Source organism: Drosophila serrata, unplaced genomic scaffold (genome assembly GCF_035046125.1).
Source record: "Drosophila serrata isolate PLE 108 unplaced genomic scaffold, ASM3504612v1 contig_8, whole genome shotgun sequence".
Lineage (NCBI taxonomy): Eukaryota > Metazoa > Arthropoda > Insecta > Diptera > Drosophilidae > Drosophila > Drosophila serrata.
This window is the reverse complement of record NW_028256906.1, coordinates 424663-444047: the sequence shown is the minus strand read 5'-3', so window position 1 is coordinate 444047 and position 19385 is coordinate 424663. Positions and strand designations below refer to the sequence as shown.

The 19385-nt window shown below is 34.8% G+C and overlaps 1 protein-coding gene across 10 annotated transcripts in view; it reads right to left on the bottom strand.

The window, feature by feature from the left end:
• The window catches only part of dnc (phosphodiesterase dunce), a 227933-nt gene that overhangs the window by 94931 nt on the left and 113617 nt on the right, over positions 1 to 19385 (bottom strand). For 8 of the 10 annotated variants that reach the window (XM_086826384.1, XM_020953011.2, XM_020953012.2 and 5 more), the window contains exon 3: positions 4084 to 5359. The exons of 1 other annotated variant lie outside the window; for it this stretch is intronic. In XM_086826384.1, coding sequence (XP_086682510.1) covers positions 4084 to 5309 — 1226 coding nt within the window. In that variant the 5' untranslated portion in view covers positions 5310 to 5359. Of the gene's footprint in view, positions 1 to 3321; positions 3432 to 4083; positions 5360 to 19385 lie in introns of those variants that run through there. One more of the 10 variants, XM_086826541.1, reaches the window with a different exon arrangement.

The window sequence follows — 19385 nt, the reverse complement described above, 5'->3', positions numbered from 1 at the left end:
AAAATTTTCAATTCATTGGTTGGAATACAACTTTGACATGGCATATAAATGAGGCACACCCCTCAGGACAACGGCCAAAGCTGCAGGATTTCTGCTTGAAATGTATACATTTTCTTGTGTTATTTTGTTATTTTTTTTTATATGTTTTTGCTGTGCCTGTGACTGTGGCAAACAGCAACAATAATAAACATTTCTTCTCAGACCATTTGTCTGTGTGTTTTTAATAATAAATAAACTGTAAACATAAGTCACGCATACACAGAGAGACCTAAAGTTGAGCCTTGAGCAGAGAGAGACACTGAGAGAAGAAAAAAGGGAGGGAAGGTCCTTAAAAAAAAAATGAAATTATTAATATAACTGCTACTTTTAGGTATATAATTTTAACAGATTTTTTTATAGAATTTTTTTTCCAAGTTTATAATATAGATAAGAACTATTTAACATTTCATTTAATAAGTTATAATCATTTCCTGCCTTTTTAGAATTATTTTTCACTAATAAACTAAATTTCCCTTTCTGTCTTTTACTTATAATATCTGTTGCTTTTGTTTCTCTATCTTAATCATATATTTTCCCAAATTTCTTCCACCTTTTCTAACTAATATTTAACTATTTAAAAATGTAAACATTAATATATATACTGTATACTTTAATAAACTTATATTTTATCAGAACTATTAAAAGTAATATATATCTGAGACTTCCTTTTAATTTCACTTTTAACTTACAAGACTTTTGAATTTTATTTTCTCACCCTAAATGTTTCAAATGTCAGGAATGTAAGCCACGCATAAATCATACAATTTAATGTTGTATTTTTTTTTTACTGTGCAGGGATTTATGCCTTTGTGGGGGAGAGGTTAAGAGGTCAGGGGAGTTGTGGCCAAAGCTATGCAAATGTTGCGGCCTGCCTCTGAATCTGTCTGGATTTTAAAAGCACACAAAATTCCTCTACTACAAAAACTTCCCTTCTCCTTCTGTCTCTCTTCATTTATTTTTTTGATAATTCCTAAGGGAATTTTTGATTTGGGGAATATTAATGTTATGACTAAAATGGGCAACTGATATATAAGAGTGAGAGGAAGTGAGAGCCGAGTTTGCTTTAGATTTATTAGATTTTATTAAGTGGCTTTAAAAGGAAACATAAATAACTTAAGATTCTTAAGAAGATTTTTCATTTATAAAAATTTTTGTAGTTAAAAAACAAGTCAAGAAGACTTTTGATGAGTTTTTTAATATTTTAGAAGGTCTTAACATATTTTTTAAGACTTTGGAGTTAATTTCTTCAAGTTTACGGATAATTTAAAGTTTAAAAACCTCATAACTAAGCCAAAAATGCATTAATTTTAATTCTGTAAGTTGTCCTATGTTAGTTTTTGGAAGGTTAATAAATCTGCATACTCAATTTAAAATTTAAAAAAATTAAAATTTTTATCAATTTTTTTTTTTAATTTTAATGAAATAACCCCTTAAAAATAGTTGAAAAAATTTCAAAATTTTTTTTTCGATCTGATATAGCTAGATAGACTCGGCTGTTGATGCTGATCAAGAATATATATGATTTATAGGGTCGGAAATGATTCCTTCACTACTTTTTTAGTTTCTGACTGAAATTAGAATACCTTTACAAACGTATAGAAATAAAATCGAGGAATTATTTTTGAAGCCTTTCTAAGTTCTTTCTTCATTCTCTATAAATTAAATAACTTGCTTTTAAATTAAAATCCTTGAGAATTAATATAATTGTGGCTGTAAATGTACAAAATAGATACAAATTTATAAAGGCCTGGTTAAGACAAGGCCATAATTTTCCACATTCAGATATTTTCCTTTTTGTGCCTTTCATTTATTACCCACTCACGCAAAACCCTTAACCCACTTGAGCTCGCCACCGATAATTTCCACAAAATATAACAGAAAAATGCCAAGCAAAAATGGAAATAAAAAAGGAATATATATATATAGAAAGCCACAACTGTCAACTGGTTAAAGTAAAACGCTTCAGTAATTTTCGTGTTTAACCATTAGCGCGTATAATATTTCATACAGATTTATATGGATAATAATGCCTCACACTCTTGGCATTATTTGCATTCCCTGCTTCTGTGCTCCTTATTTGGCTTGCAATTAAATTTAAATACATTTAATGGACATAATTCCAATAATTGTTTAACTTTCTCTCTCTTTCAGTCCCCTCTCACCAAGCTGTTTCCTTTAATTTTCATGGGCCGCCAGCTTCAATTACCTCACGCCTCCATAGTATTTTCCACCCTGGTTATCCTTCTTTCCTTTTTTCGGGGGTTCATTAAAATTATTCTCCTTTATATATATATATACATTTATATATATATATATTTTTTTTTTGATATATTTTTTAATTTTTTCATGCCACGCTGTGCCTGCTGTCGTTGGCAGAAAACGACCATGAGGCAGGGGTAACGGGGAGAAAAACAACAAGAACAAAAAAATTAAAAACATTTAAATTTAATTATACGACTATGACAAACAATTTTGGCATTTTGACAACGTTTTTTCGGGGAGGAAAGCATTTTCCTTGTGACATTCCGCCTCCGGATAAATTTGCAACAACAAGTCAACAATTAGCAGCGAGTTCAATGTGCCATCAGAGAGTCCTGGACATGGACAAGGATATATATATATATATATATATATATATATACAAGGAGGGGGTCAGGGGTTAGCACCACTCGAGCGTACAAATTTTCAGAGCGCCAAAAGGGTTCTCAACTCGGCGAAAGTTTAGTGAAAATTTCAAGGGAAAATATTCACAGTAAATACTGTATACAGAATACTATATATTAGAATGTTTTTATAACATTCTTTATAACAATTTATAGAAACAAAAATTGTGTTTTGCGAGGGTGTAGAAATTAAAAAAAAATTAAAAATAAAACCAAAACTTATAGACTGGTTATCTGAATGTCTGCATTGCCATAAATTACTCAGTGAGCAAGCACACAAATTGTTTTAATTTATGAAGATAGTATATAGTATTAGTATATTTTATATGTACAATATATGTATATATAAACAGGTGTTAAAAAAATATTACTAATTGAGAGAAGGTGAAACAGTGGTCACTGAATTATAACATATAAGACAAGAAATGAAGCTAACTTGCAGTTACTCTTTAAATCATGGTTCCGAATATGAAATCGATCATAACTTAGCTCAAGATTATTTAGTTTTAACTTTGGAAAACTTTTCTGTGTGTTGTTTTTTATTAAGATGCCAGCATATGGGGCCTTAATATTATAAAACAACAACATTTTATGAATTTTTAACAATTTTAAAACTTACAAGTCTTTGTTTTGTATCCTGGTTACTCAGATGCATTGCATTGGTCAGGCAACTTTTTTCACAATCACTACCACTTTAGATGTTTACACTAGGTACCCCTAGGACAGACTGAGGCGCGCGCGCCTTTAGTGCCTCTATTTATAGTCCCCGAGTGAAGAGAACAGAGAGTGAGAGAGCGAGAGCGATCATATCGAAAATGATAGAGGGAGAGAGAGAGAGAAAGACAGAGAGGGAGAGTAAGCGAGTACGAGGGAGGGGAGAGATAGATAGAGGCAGCGATAGAGTAACTGAGACACAGTCCTATGGCAGCTATATAATATAGTCGTTCGATTTTAGTGAAATTAAAACCGAGCTTGCAAAATAATACTATATTAAATGAAACTGGAAAAGTAATAAATTTTTGTGTACCAATTATGATTATGATTATGATTACGATCGTTCTTATGGCGGCTATATGATATAGTCGTTCGATCCGGGCCGTTTCAAATTACTAGTATACAGTATAATAATATAATAATGAAATTATATAAAATATTAACTTCAAAGCTTCATTCACCTAATTTCAAAACTGAGAGACAGACAAACGGGCGGAAATAGATAGACAGATGTTGACAATGATCAACAATATATATATACTTTATAGGTATTATAAATTATAATTTCCTGCAAGGGTATAAAAATCAGCAATTGTACAATATTAGATTCTCAGAAGCTACCTTTCATTTCTCCTATACTAACTCTCTCATGGAAGTTAACACTTACCCAAAGAGATCGGTGTCACTGCCTGGAAAACTAATCCTCGGCGATAGCGGCGATCGTCCTTGAGCCCTTCGCAGCATCTCGTGGAGTCCTGGCGGTGCATGTATAGGACTTAGGATCGTGATCTTTCGATTTCCCGGTGGCGCCAAGAAGCCACCACTAAGTGTCAACTGTGTGCGCATGCCCGCCGACGAGCTCTTCATTTCGATGGTCTCCGCCGATTTGGAAATCAAAATAGAGGAGGATTGCTGCAGACCCAGTTTGCTCATGGATAGATTCATGGAGCCACCGGTGGAGCTGCTATCCTGCAAACTACCAGCCTCAACGGCAGCATCATCGATCTGTGTGGAGGCACTCCTTATGCACTTCTCTGGCCGTGATGATCCTGGCACTCCAGCTGCTGCCTCCGAATGAGCCGAGGTGGAGCGTACAAACTGCCGGACATGCTTTTGATGGGCTGTGAGGAAACCATGAGCCCCCTCCGGTTGTTGTAGGAAACTCTGGAAACGGGATTTCCCGCCAGGAGCTGCTGCTGCTGCTGCTGTTGATGTGGAGGAGGTGGAGCCACCGGAGTTGTTATTATTACCCACTGTTCCCGGTGCTGTGGAGCCACTGGCCATATATCGTGTGCTGCTGCTGCTGGTACTGGTGCTAGTGCTGGTCCTTTGCTCGCTGCTGCTGGTTATTATCGAGGTGGAGCTCTGCGCCTTGAGCTGTTGGGCCAAGGCAGCCGAGGCACTGGCCAGCAGCTGCTGATTGCCACCACTGATGGTCACCTCTCCTCCTAGAATGGAGCTCGATTGAAGACTCTGACTCCTGGTGGAGCTGGAGATGATCTTCTGTGACTGTTGAATCTGTTGGGTTTGCTTGATCTGCTGTTGGGTTATCTGTTGCTGCTGCTGCTGCTGGATTTGCTGATGTTGCTGATGTTGCATTTGTTGCTGCTGCATCTGTTGCATGGCAGAGAGACCGCTGGAACTGCTGCTGGTCATCGAATAGGATCTGGTGGCCACCTTGGTGGTACTGGAGCTGGCAAACTTTTGACTTTGCATCATCTGTGTTTCGGGGGAACCCAGCTCCAGCTGGAGTTCACCCAGGGAGCCAAACTCATCGGCATCCACTTCGCTGGGTGTGGTTATTATGTACTGTGGCGGTGCTGCCTGGGGTGCTCCTCCTCCTGCTCCTCCTCCAGCTCCTGTTCCTGTTCCACCATTGCTCTCACTGGACATGGTTGTGTATTTCGTTTGCTTTCGCTTTTCTTTTTTATTGCGCTACGTTTCTGGGAAACAGAATTTATGCTTTTAATTTTCTTTGCAAGAGTGTGTGACACACACACGCTTGCCCTCTTGCCTCAATGCATTGCATACGTTTTTTTTGGGGGGTCAAAGGATGAGATTAGTTTTTGGCTTTTTGGCCTTAATTGCGCTTTGGATTAAGAGGAATCTCTGCAGGGGTATGTGGGGAAAATTCAAAGGGGAAAGTCACCGAAGGGAAATGTATTAAATAAAAAGTTAACAAGTAGAGAAACAACCTTTTCCTAAACCAATTTTATTTTGAAACATTTATATTCGTAAAACCAAAGCCAAGAGTAAAAAATACGATTTGGCATAGAAGAAATTGTTTTAAATTCCTTTTTAAAAATATTTCTAAAGTGCCTTGAATAAAATAACCAACAAGTGAAGGATTTACTAGAATAACTATGTTTTATTCAATAAATAAATCACCATCACTAACTCCTACAGACATTGTGTTATATTTTTTTAAAACTCCAAAAATCTAAATAAAAATCCTAAAATCGAAGGATTTACTAACATAAATATACAATTTTCCGTAAATAAATCAACACCATAAACTTCTAAATTAATTTTCTGTGTTATATTTCGCTAAAATAACCCCCATAAGCCATAATTAAAACTATTAAAATGCCAACTAAAATAGCTTGCCATATTTAATATGCGACAGAAATGTGAGCTTAAAAGGCTTGAGGACTTAAGCGAATTAAATGACATTTAAAATACGCTGATTTCCGCATTTTTAACACATACTACAAATATATACACACACATATCGCATGATTTCGGCGGAAACCTCATTAATAAACTTCGTGGCACATTTTCCACAAAACAACAAAAAAAAAAGAGAAAATGGCAAAAACTTTGCTTCGAACTCGAACGCAACATGTTCACCCCACCGCGTTATCCTTTTCATACAGGATGCCGCTTTAGCTTTTCCTTTTCCCACATTTTCCCAGCCCTCTCTTGCCAGAGCCTTTGGCGAAATTTTCTTGTTTTTTTCGGTTTTTGTGTGTGGGAAAAATGTTGTTTTTCCCTACACATTCTTTTTTTGTGTGTTCTTTTTGGAGCTTGGCTTTCTGTTTTCTTTTTTTTTTTGTTTTGTGTTGCGGGTGTGCCTTAACAAGCTGCATAATTAACCTGTGAACCGTGACCGTGACTCCATGCCCCCTTTTCTATTTTCCGGCTGCCATTTTTCCTACCATTCAGCGGAAAGCTGTTCCCTGCACTTTACAGCAGCTAATTGACAGAATTACACATTGAAAAATAATTCACTTGAGCTTTTTGAAGACTTTAATTTACAAATGATTTTTTATAATTTAAATAAATATAAATATTTTGATAAAAAAATTTAATTTTTCAATAATAAAATGTCTAAAATGGCAACTTGATGGTTATTTTTCTCTGCAGTGTAGTTCATTAAATGAACTGACTTTAAGTGCAATCATGACTTTGATTTCCTTTTCCGTTTCTGTTCCTATTCCGTTTCACTTCCATTCGTTCCTGGCACTGCCAGCTAATTGATTTTGATTAAAGTGCAACAAAAAACAGGTAAAAAAAAGTGCAATAAAAAGTGAAAGAAAGAAAAAATAGAAGCTGGTATTTCACAAACAGGAAAAGGATGTTGTCCCCTGGAGATTTCAGCGAATGTCCATTGGCATTTTCCCCCGCACAGAAGATTTTCCTTTATGCCAAGGAAATCAATAAGCAATCACATTGAGTGTGATTTCACTACTATTAATATATTTTTTTTTCGAATGAGAGAGATCGAGAGAGCGGGGGAAATGCAGTCAAAGGAATAGGCGGAAAATCTTTAGCTCACTTTTTGAATAAGTAAATAAGATCACAAAGAGATTTAAATAAATACAAATTAAATATTTATTTGTGGAAAACTTATACAGAAGCTGCTAATGTTTATGGTAAATCTGCCACTTAAAAGCTTTCCCTATTTAATATCAATTAATTAACTTGGCTTTGGCTTCGAATTTCCACTTAATGCCGACTTCAAATTTCCTGATTTTCCTTCTGAACTTTTCCTCTTTTACTGTAACTGATTTTCCTGTTAACTCTCCTTTCCGTTTTGACCACAAAAGTCTCCGTTTTTGGGCAAGTCATTGCTTGGTAGTTACCAAAAAAAAAAAAATTGTCGGACAATTGAAGGTCGACCCCACACGCTTAGTTGCAATGACTGTCACATGGCATGTGGCGACATGGCAACGGCAACAATAGTCCCGCATCTTGTGCAACAGTCACGCACACAGCGACAAATGGCCTGCAGGACTCCCACACACACACATACATACAGGTATGCACACACACACACACAGAGAAAGAGAGAGCAGAATAGATGTTACTGCAATTTTATGCAAATGAATACCTCCTTCGCTTGCTTAGTTGCCTGAGAAACGGCATGACAATGACGACAATGCCAACCAGTTTGAGCACCAAAAGGTTCGACTACGAATTTACACTGCACCAAAAACTATGGTAATTGTTATAAGAAAAAATCAGAGTAAAAATGTACAACTAGGTAAAATGCTTAAATATTTTTTGAAACTATTTGTTCTGCAAAATTAAAATATGAAATGAAAGCAATGAGTGTTGAACTATGTCTTAAACTGTTTTTTGAAGGGTTTCGATTTAAAATATGCACTGCAAGACAAAAATAAGACCTTATTTAAAGGTAAATTTTAGTTAATTGATAGAGCCAAGTAACGAGCTTAAATATATATTTATAACTTTTACAGGGTGCTCTAATTTCAGTCAGAAGCTTAAATACCAGTGAAGAAATCATTTCCGACCCTATAAATCATATATATTCTTGATCAGCATCAACAGCCGAATCGATCTAGCCATGTTTGGTAAAAATGTAAATATTTTGAAATTTTTCAAATTTTTTCAAGGGGTTTCATCGTGAAAATTGCCAAAAAATTCATAAAAAATTTTAGTTTTTTAATTTTTCAAATAAAGGATGCTGATTTGTTAACCTATTAAAAACTAGCATATAACCGTTTTCCGAATCTAAATTAATGCATTTTTGGCTTAGTTATGACATTTTAAGTTTTAATTGGAGGAAAAATATATCAATAAATATAGATTCTATAATTCAATTACAAATTAAATTTCTAAAATATTTCTGAATCATGTGGTTATTTTTTGAGAGTGTAGAAATTGGAGAGGGGTCTGAAGGATAAGGATTTTGCCGTAGGCAATATGCGTAACTCCTTGCTACTTATCTTTATCTCTTTCTCTTACTGACTATCTCTCTCTCTCTCTCTCACTCTCTGTCTCGTTGGAACTCTTTCTAACTCACTCTTTGCCGCCTGTTGACACTTTCCCCTGTGGCATTTCGCAAAAAGGAGGCGTGTCTGCCTAAGTAATTGCATTTTAAAGGCTACAAAATAAGCTGTAACTGTGATTCGATCAGTTCAATTGCACCACAGATATATAGAAATATACATATAAATATATATATGCACTCTATATAAACCAATATATATGTATATATGGCTACGATTACTGCCATTTTGCAATCGATATGCCCGATTGCACATTACCTAGAATGCTTCGGGGAAATCATTCATTTGTGGCGTTATTTATTACACTTTCTAGGGTGAGTGAGTGCATATTTGATTTGATTTTTTTTGTATTTTCCCGGCCAATGCAACAAAAATAACAATGGGCGGAAAATCCAAACAATTGGCCAGCGTATAACAACAACAACAAGAACAAAACCAATTTGCATTTACAGCAAACAAGGCGAAAGCAATAAGCTTCATGTGTTGATTGCCACGCCTCCTCCTCCCCCACCAAAACCCTCATGTGTGCTGGCATAGTTAACAATGGCTTTTCCTTTACTTTTCCTTGGCTTTTCCGCGCTCAAACCCAGACGCACACACATACATTCTCATGTCAACATCATTAGCCATATATCAACTTCACTTTCAATGCTTGCCCAATGAATTTCTTAACGTTTAGGGGGAAGAAAGAAAAAAAACGAGAGCAAGAAATACAGGAAAATGTAACACACAACAAAAAAAAGAACGAAAGTAGCATAAAAAACAGACCAACACAAAGGCTTTTCCAGCTCGAAGGAGTTGCAAGAAAAATCAAAGAGAATGGAAAATGGATGCCCCCGTAATCAGATCTCAAAGAGCAAAAGACATTCTTATAGATATAAATAAATGATTGCCCTAAAGGTTAAATATATAATTTATAAATATTAATATTTTCCTCTTCAAACTTTTAATGATTTCTGACGCATTAATCGATTGCCTTTTTTAAAATTAGACCTGAAAGCGGTTTGAATCCCCTTTCTCCTGCCCGTCGCTCATAAATACAGACTTCGTAATCAATTTTAAACGCTGGCCCATTAGATTAATTCGATTTCAATTCGATTCGATTCGATTTGATTCGATTGGATTCGATTTGATCATAATAACCGTTCGGTATCAATTACGCCATTGGGAAATTGTTCAATTAGATTGCATTATTGACGACGTTAATTGAGTTGGACAAGTAACATTTCAGACTTTTTGCCATTTTACAATCTTTTTTTCCACCCCCCTCTCTCTCTCTCAGCCCCAATAAGTAGGCAATGGTTTTTGCGAAAAGGTCAACGGGGCGGATGGGTAATTTTTGTTTTGTCACCACATTTTTAGTTTACAGATTATAATGCACTTTCCTGTGTTGACACTGCCCATCAAAGTCAATTTGGAGTGGTTTTATTTTTAATGCATGTCAGCAAATGCCGACCTTGACCGTCAGGAATATATTTACAGGTAGTGGTAGAGGTGTGTTTGTGGGTGGAAAATCATTTGGTAAATATCAGACAGCGCAACATTTGCTTTCTTTTTTTTTTGGCAAATGTAAGAAGCTGAAGGTTAATTTATTTCTAGACCTTTTTTTCCGTTTGCATAATCTCAGTAGATTATTTCAGTTGAGATATTAGCTTTTGGTTTGCTTTATTAATTATGAATATATATATATATATTTATTAAAGAGTTTAGTAATCAGAAGGAATTTATTACTAGGCCTTTTCCTCATTTAAAATTTCGCCAGGTAGTTTTAATAGAGAAATTAGTGGAATCTATATTTAAATAAAATGTTTTAATAATTTCATTTGATTTACTCATAGCGAATAAAATTAATTCATGTGCTAAAGGGCAGGAAAAATATAATTTATAAGGCAAGTAGTACAAAACATTTTTATATTTTCAATTGTCTTTTTATAATTCTCCAATATTTATGCAAACTAACAAATGAGCATGACTTTTTTGAAACAAATGAATTTTTAGATCAGCTATATATTTTTTAATTTTTTTAATTTATTTGTAATCGATATTCTATCCCCAAAAATTATAATAACAAATATGTTTTTGATGAGGAAAATGGTAAAAAACTATCAATATATATTCAACTGTCTGATAAGAATTCTAAAATCTATATAAAAGAGATAAGTAAATAAGTAATTTCTAAAATATATTTATTTGTTGATAAAATATGTATTTAATTAAATATATATATTTATTTTAAATCACTATTTTAATCTAAAACAAAAACACACTAGTCCCTTTAGAAATACCTACTTTCTAACCCTTTTGAGTAATTGCTTTACCAGCTTCTCGTTTGGAAGGGAAATCAAACTATCCGCAGAGTTTTCCTACTGCCATTTTCCACCTCCCCCCCCTACTACCCCGTCCCTTCTACTGACCAGGCTTATTGCATCATTGTGCGCTCATCAGGCCGGGGACTAAGTGAATTTGGTTGGTGTAAGAGAAATTTTAATGCATTTTCCATAGGTCGCGGATGGATGACGTGGTTTGGGTTGGTTTTCTATCCCTGAATGGACCGGCGGGAAAATTGCATTTTCCCAGGGGAAAATATGGATACCGAAACGGATGCACTACTCACTTTGGCTAATTTGTGTGAATTTGTCAGCATGCAAAGTTATTTGCACTTTTAGTTTTTCCTTTTTCGTTGGCAGGTGGCAAGGGGATGAGTAAAAGGTCAGAAGAGGAGAACTTTGGCTTTGTCCTCGCAATTTAATCAAACTTCCATTAATAATGGAAGAGAGAGTAAGAGAGACCATTTCCCATTTCCACATTTTACCATTTTCCCCAACCCCCTCACCCTTCCACCCCCACCCCCTTAGACCCACTTCCGGCTACATTACTTAAGCCTATTTAAGCTGCAGGCAACAGAGGGGCGGCTGTGACGGTGGCCGGGGGGCGTGGCAGCTTAAGGTAACACAACGACAATCAAAGACACAAACCGAAGGCCAAAGTCAAAGTCAAAGCCTAAGAACGGAATTAAAGGCAGGGAAAGCCAAGCGGAAAAAGCAAGTCCTGGCTGAGATGGCGAATTTTGTTTGCCGTTTTTCTCGAGCTGTTTTCCCGGACTGTTTTCCCAAGCTCTTTGCCGAGCTGTTTTCCCCTAAGTACTTAGTCTAATGTCTAAGCCAAATAAAAATCAACACGCAGGCGACGACATCAATGGGAACGATGGAAATCAAGAGAAAGTTAAAGACGAATACCGCCAATAAAGGATATATATATATATTTGAAGGACTTTAAATAGAAGAGTGGAAGAAAATTATAGAAGAAAATAGGGAAGAAATTTTGTAGTATTGAAGTATTGAAGAAAAATTTAAGAAGAAACTATAAAAGATAGTATTGAAAAAAAGAATTAAGACAAAATCGTATATGAATTTATAGAAAAAAGTATAGGAAAAAGTAAGGAAAGAAGAGTTGAAGAAAGTAAGGAATAAAGTATTAAGAAAATTTTGAAATAAAGTATAGAAGAAATTATAAAATAAGTGTGGATGAAAGAATGGAAGAAAGTATGACTTAAAGTATGAAAAAAGTATGTACTAAAATATGAAAGATAGTATGGAAAAAAGTAAGGAAAAAGTATGGAAAGTGTTGAAAAAAGTATTGAAAAAAACATTGAAGAAAATATGGAATAAGCACGAAGTTACATATGGAAAAAATAGAAGAATGTAGAAGAGGAATTATGACAGAAAGTATGAAAGGAATATGGAGTAAGTATGAAGAATAGTATAGAAAAAAGTATAAAAGAAGTGTGGTAGAAAGTATGGAGAAAGTATGAAAGAAAATAAGTAGTAAAATATTGAAGACAGTATAGAAAAAAGTATGGAAAAAGGTATTGAAAATAGTATTGAAAAAAGTATTGAAGAAATTATGGAAAAAGAATGTAGAAACGCATAAAAGAGAAGAAATAATAATAATAATAAAAGAAATTATGAAAGGAGCTTTGAAAAAAAATGTATGGAAAGAAATATGGAAGAAAGTATCAAACAAAGTATGAAGGATAGTAGAGAAGATAGTATAAAAGAAGGAATGGGGAAAAAAGTATGGAGAAAAGTAAGGATAAAACTATGGAAGAAGAATAGAAAAAGGTATACAAATAAACTATCAATAAATGTATGAAACAAAGTATAGAAAAAAGTATGCAAGAAAATACTGAACAAAGTACAAAAGGGATCCATAAATTCCAAGCAAATATATATCAAATTCCCCCCCAAATTCTCGCTCAGTGTAGATCGGAAAATTAAAGGGCGCAAGATGGTTTAATGGCGTAGGCTTTTGGGGTGAGTTAAGGTGGGGTCACAGGTCGGTTGGCCATAAATTTGCTTAATTTATTTGTGCGTGATGTCGCTTTAAAATCGAAGGAGCTCAGAAGGAGCTGAAGCGAAGCCCAAGGATACGACCACAAAGACAATGAAATGGAGTTCAACCACAAAAGCCACAAAACCAATTTAATGATGATGCCTTACGGCCTAAGGGTTGCTCTTCGGCCTAAGGTCTAAGGTCAGCTCCCTGTTCTAAAGGGAATGAAATTGGAACTAATGGGAAATATCTACAATATATACCATATTGTTTTGAAATAAATGATAAAATATTGTTTGTGACAACTCTTTTTGTATACGGTTTAAGTTCAAAGTTGATTTTCGTGCCCGCGGTGACAAAAAATTTATTAAAAACCTCTCAAAGCGTGTTTTTGGCTTTTTCATTTAAATGAAATGAAAATGAAAATGTTTTTCTGTCTTCTTTTTTTTTATTTTACACTTGTTGTTCTCTTTGCTGCTCATGGCCGTATTTATATTTATTCATGTTTGCCCGAGGAGCAGTGTTCTTTTTTTTATGTTGTTTGTAAGGGTTAACTCAAAGGATTTCCCTGGAAAATAAAATAAGCTGAGTATGAGTGAGATAATATTCAGTATTTAAACTGACTTAATATATATTTGCTTTAGGTTTTAATTAGTTATTCCTGCAATCTCTATAATATTTAATACTTTCTCCAGGCTTTGCATAAAGTATTTTCCCAAGAGAATAAATTTTAAATATTTCCCACCTGCTGCCATCGATCTTTTTACCCACTTAGTTTTCCTGATAGTTGCCATTTATTTCCATAATAGAAACATTTGCGAAGCAACTTCAGTTTGAAGGCGAAACAACTTCTTGGCACGCAACTTATGTTGCCGCCTCCGCGGACCACGCCCCTAATCAATCAGTCATTCAGTCAGTCAGTCGAAATTTTCCGAATTTTTTCCCTCCCTCCAAGAGAGAGAGAGAGAGAGAGTTTGAGGTCACAACGTGGCATGCAACATATTTGTATTTTTTTGGCAATTTCCAAGGAGGTTAACTATTGACAGGACGGAAAAGCAGGGAAAAGCGGTTGAATAAGAATAACGATGGAATCACAAAAGCTGACCCCAAAAAAAAGTGAGTGTGCTCCCCCTATTATTTTTTTGTTCTTTTTCTAAGAAAAATTCAAAATCGATGGTGGAAATATGTCGGCTTTAAAGTGAAGTTCCTCTGGCTCTGGCTCTGGCATCTGATGTTGATCTTTCCCCACAAAACTCGGATGAGTGCCAAGGGGGATGGGGTTGTGAGGGGGGCAGTGAGTGGTGTATGAGTATCTTGTATCTATGACACACTAGCACACACACACACACACTCACATACACACACACAGTGCAAACACTTCCAGAGGCAACGCATTTCAAACATTTGCCTTGCAAGCGAGGGACAAGGAATGGTGAAAAGGGTGCCAGGAAGCCGGGGCCAAGGCATTGTGGCAAATTGTTCCGCTAGCTCAATTACAGTGAGTAATCAATAAAAAGGAAATATGGAGAAATTATTATAACATTGTAAAAATATTAAAAGTTACAGCTCAAACATAGGTGGGGAAATTAAGTAACATTTGGAAAATTAGAAACAAACCTCTAAACTTCAAAAGGTTCATAAATATTAATTCAAGTTGTCAAAAAATAATATTTTAGGTGCCCAAAATCTTAAAAACTTAAGGTTTAAATACAGCAGATTATGAAATTTCTCTGCTGCATATGTAACCTATAAACTTTGTCTATGTTTTTAACTCTAAAATAAGAAAGCGATTCTGACTTTTATATATTGTAAGTTAGTCAAACTAATTTTAGTATAAATATATCCTTAATATTCAATTTCTTTAATTTTGTATTCTATTGTTTTATATTTTGTAACATTAAAAAAATGAAATTCCTACTTTTATATATTGTAGAATAATCAAACTATTTCCTGTTTAAATATTTCTACATTTGCTACCTATATTTTAACTTTATATATTATTTATAATATAAATTCATATCAAGAAAAATATAATATTTATTTAAACCAATATTTATGTAAAACCTCTGATAGAATAACTTTGTTTACTATATATAGCATATTATTAATGCCTAGTTATCACAGCTGTTAACATTCCCATAATCAAGTTTTATGACCTTATATTATATGACGACTCTTATAGCGAGTGCTGCCTGTGGCGGTCGGTGGTGACCTTATCGGTGGGCTCCAGTTTGAATGGGAGCCTGGACAGGTGAGTGTCTGCTTTTGGCTTTGCTCATTTTTGTGTGTTGTCGGTGCTTTTGTTGCCATCGCTGCTTATTCCTGCTATCAAAATATTTATAGGCACTTCAGGCCCTGGCAAACACACACATGTACGATAAATTGTGCCATTTCTTTTAAGGCGATTTAACATGTTTCTGATGGCAATCTGTTCAGGTCCGCAACACACCCGCGGGGATTCCCTGGGCTGCTCTTTAGGGGCAATTACATAATAATTCAATGAATAACAAGGAGTAAGCAGTGTAAGCAACTAAAGCAAAAGCAAATATAAATATGAGATGAAGAGCAAATATTTATGTATATAAAAATTGCCCGAAAAAGTAGGCAAAAGTGCAAAGGATACACACAGTGTATGCTCCAGTGGCCACCTGTCCGAAAGATGAAAGCGAAACAAAAGCGAAAAGGCCAAAATAAAAGTAAAAAAAGGGCGGCCTGAAAGTCGGGGTGAAAGTTGGGAAAGAAAGTAGACAGCAACAATGAGTGGCTGTGTGTTGTCTCTCCACTTTCCTTTTCCGGCGCTTTGTTTGCTCTTTGTTACACTTGCAGCGCACTTGGCTTATGACCCGAGTGGAACTCAAGCAAGTGATACAGTGTCCTTTTTTTATATTTAGTAGCTCCGCTCATGTTTCATTCAGCGAGTTGGCAGGGCGGCAGTTAAGGACCTTAAATACAGTGAGTTGGCAGGGCGGCCTTTAAAGACTTTAAATTTCAATCTCATTAAATAATAAAGTTTGTTTAATGAAACAAAACCCTATTAAGTTCTGTCAAATCAAAGTTAAACTTTAATTAGAAACTAGATTGCTATTCCTTAGGCTCTTTTTGAAACAAATTGCTCTTAAATTCAGCGAGTTGTCAGTGCTTTCTTTAAAAGATTTAATTTCATTCCCATTTATGTATATGTTCGTAATACAAAACAATAAAACCCTGCAATTTTCCATATCAAAAGTTATACTTTAATTAAAACCCAAAATTGGCATTCTTTAAAACAAGTTGTCAGCCCTCATGGAATACCTGACAGAAAATAAAAACTAATTAAGCAAAATATCTTCACCCTCTAAGACTTTCCTCTTAAATAAATTCAAAGCGTATCGTTCGACCGGAAAATTGAGCAATTAAAATTATGAAAGAAACATGAACTGGAATGTGGGCATGAACAAACTGAAATGTCTGTGGAAAATGCACGTGTCCCTGCTTTCACAAAAACAAAAAAATAAACTTCAAAACACCATCTTCATTTTCATTTCCGCTCCTTGAAAATATGTTTGTTTGTTTTCGTTTCCAGCAATTTTTTGTTTACTTTCTGTGGGAAAATCTACCGCTGGTGCTGGAGAGAGTTTTCCCCAAAGATTGCCATGTAAGTTCACATGAGAAAATGTTTCAAGTTTTCAAATCTACAAATTGCCCTAGACTTTGTTTTTCATTATGGCACTGTTTCGGTTACCTTTGTGAGTCTGATTTTCTTTTTGCCACAATTTTCCCCAGTCATGTCTAGCGATTTCCATTCACATTTCCCATTCTTCTGTGTGCCTTCATTTTCCCCCATTTTGATAGCTCCACTTTGCCTTAGATTTTGCCTCACTTTAATCCGCTTTTCTATTTCCCTCGTCTCGCCTCAGTTTTCCTTTTCCGTTTGTTGTGGCCGTTTTCTTCTGGGTTTTTCACTCTCTCCCCTCCCTCTCTCCTTTTGACAGGATTTCATATTCCTTTGCCTTCTGGTTTTCTGCTTCCCGCATTCTACTTATGTTTCTATGTCAGTGAGCGGAATTTTCATTTTAACCCCTTGAGGGAATTGCTTCTTTGTCTTTTCCTTACGAGAGTGGTGAATTCTTTTTTCCCATCACCATTTTCTGCTGCATTTTCTTTCACACGAGAATGAAACGTGCGTGAGATTGTTTTTATTATAACTATTAATCAAGTCATTTATTCGGCCTGTCTCTTAACTTATTTCCACCTGCCTTGGTGTTTTTTCTCAATCTGTTTGGAAATGGGAGCGAGGCTGCCGGTACTAATTAAATTATGAAGTGTTTTCTGCTACATTTCCCGGCACCCCGCCCGCCGCCTGCCTTCGCTTCATCCTAGATCCAAAGGCAGACAGACGTAACTAGTACATCCACAGAGAGAAAATATCAAGTATACGCAGGGTATTACGGGAAGAAAATGCCTTAATTTACATTACTTACAATGCATTGAATTGGGTGATATTTAGATATATTAACTGTATTTATATTATTTCTTTAGTATTTTCAATTTTTTTTGTATGTTATAGAGTTGAAACACAAAAATATCAAGTATACGCAGGGTATTTCGGGAAGAAATTGCTTTAAAAATAATATATATTTAATACAATTCATTGAATTGAGTGTTATTTAACTATATTTACTGTATTTATATCATTTCTTTACTATTTTCTGTTATTTTATATCATACAGAGTTCAAAGACAAAAATATCAAGTATACGCACCGCATAACGCAAAGAAATTGCTTAAAAAATATTATGTGTTACATACAACGAATTGAATTGGGTATTATTAATTTATCTTTACTGTGTTTTTTATTTTTCTTTACCATTTTTAACTTATATATTTTACAGACTTCAATGACAAAAATATCAAGTATACGCAGGGTATAACACAAGGCAATGGCTAAAATTCTTTAAATATCAAAATTAAAGTTGATTTTATAAATTAAATTTATTATGTTTTTGCATTTCATTTATATTTTTATGGAGCAAATATCAAGTATACGTAGGGTATATTTTGCAGAAAACGTTGAAAAAATATAAAATCTTTAATACAATAGGTTAAAGTTGTTATTATATATTTTATTAAATGCAATTATGTTATATTTTTCACATAGCGATGGCTTTTAGTAAACTCATATTAAGTATACGCACAGTATAACAAGACACAGTCGTTGTAACAATATTATATTTTCTAATAAGCAATAATGATTTAAGTAAGAAAAATTAAGCACATTTTTGTAATGTTATTATCTCATGTTATAGCTTTTTACATTTAATTTCCTACAGAGAACAAAATATTAAGTATACGCTCAGTAAGCCAAGAACATTGAGAATAAAATTTATAAACAACAAAAAAAAGGTATGTAAAAGTAGATAATTCTTCCTAAGCTTGTTTAAATATTTATCAAAACCTAAGTTTTGATTACTTAACTAAAACCTTTAACTATTTTGTAGAAAATATCAATCATACGCACAGTATGCCCAAATCAGAAACCCATAAAAAAGGTAAACTCCATCAAATATACATATTTATACCTGAACTTGCTATATAATTATTATATTTATAATATTTAAATATTGATTTAAGAAATCAATCTTAAAACTTTAGTTTTCTTCCAGTGTTTTTTGGCAGTTGTTGTTGCTGTTATTATTGTAGTTGTCGCTGCTCGAGTGCTCAGCGAGCTGGTAACACTTATACACCAGACTTACACAGAGACCCCACCTCATTTTCCCGCACATTTCCACACACATTTCCCACACCTCTCACTCACATTTTCAGCAGCAACAGCAGCAGCAAAGAAGGTATAAAAAAGAGAAGCGGAAACGGAAGCTGTTGAGCTTTGTTAGGGGAAGTGGCAAGGGTTGAATGGTAGAACATACTCACGCACACAAACAAAGTATTCATACAAATTAGAAGGCAAATTAAATTCACAGGGACACGCGCCCGCCCAAGGGTCAACAGTAGAACTAAGAGACCTATTAAAAGCAGGGAGGGGGCATGAGGAGGGGTAACGATGGGGAAAATGGAAAATGAACGAGGAACATGGGACGAGGGACGAGGGACGAGGGACCACTACGGTGGAAACGTTACAGGGGGATGTGTTTTAGTTCACCCCCAAAGGGCATTCGACAATATGAAAACTGATTTGTGGTCGTTATTGTTACATAACGATGTTCATTAAAAAAGTTATTGTGTGCTTTCCCAAGAAACATAAAGATTTTCCTCTCCCCAGTTAGCTTACGTGTATGATGTCATAAGGAAATATGAAGAGTTTACAGCCAGGCTTAATGGCTCTGCCAAAGTCAAAACAAGGTGCCAAAAAGGTAGACATATTTTTTGTGTGATTAAGAAAATGTTGT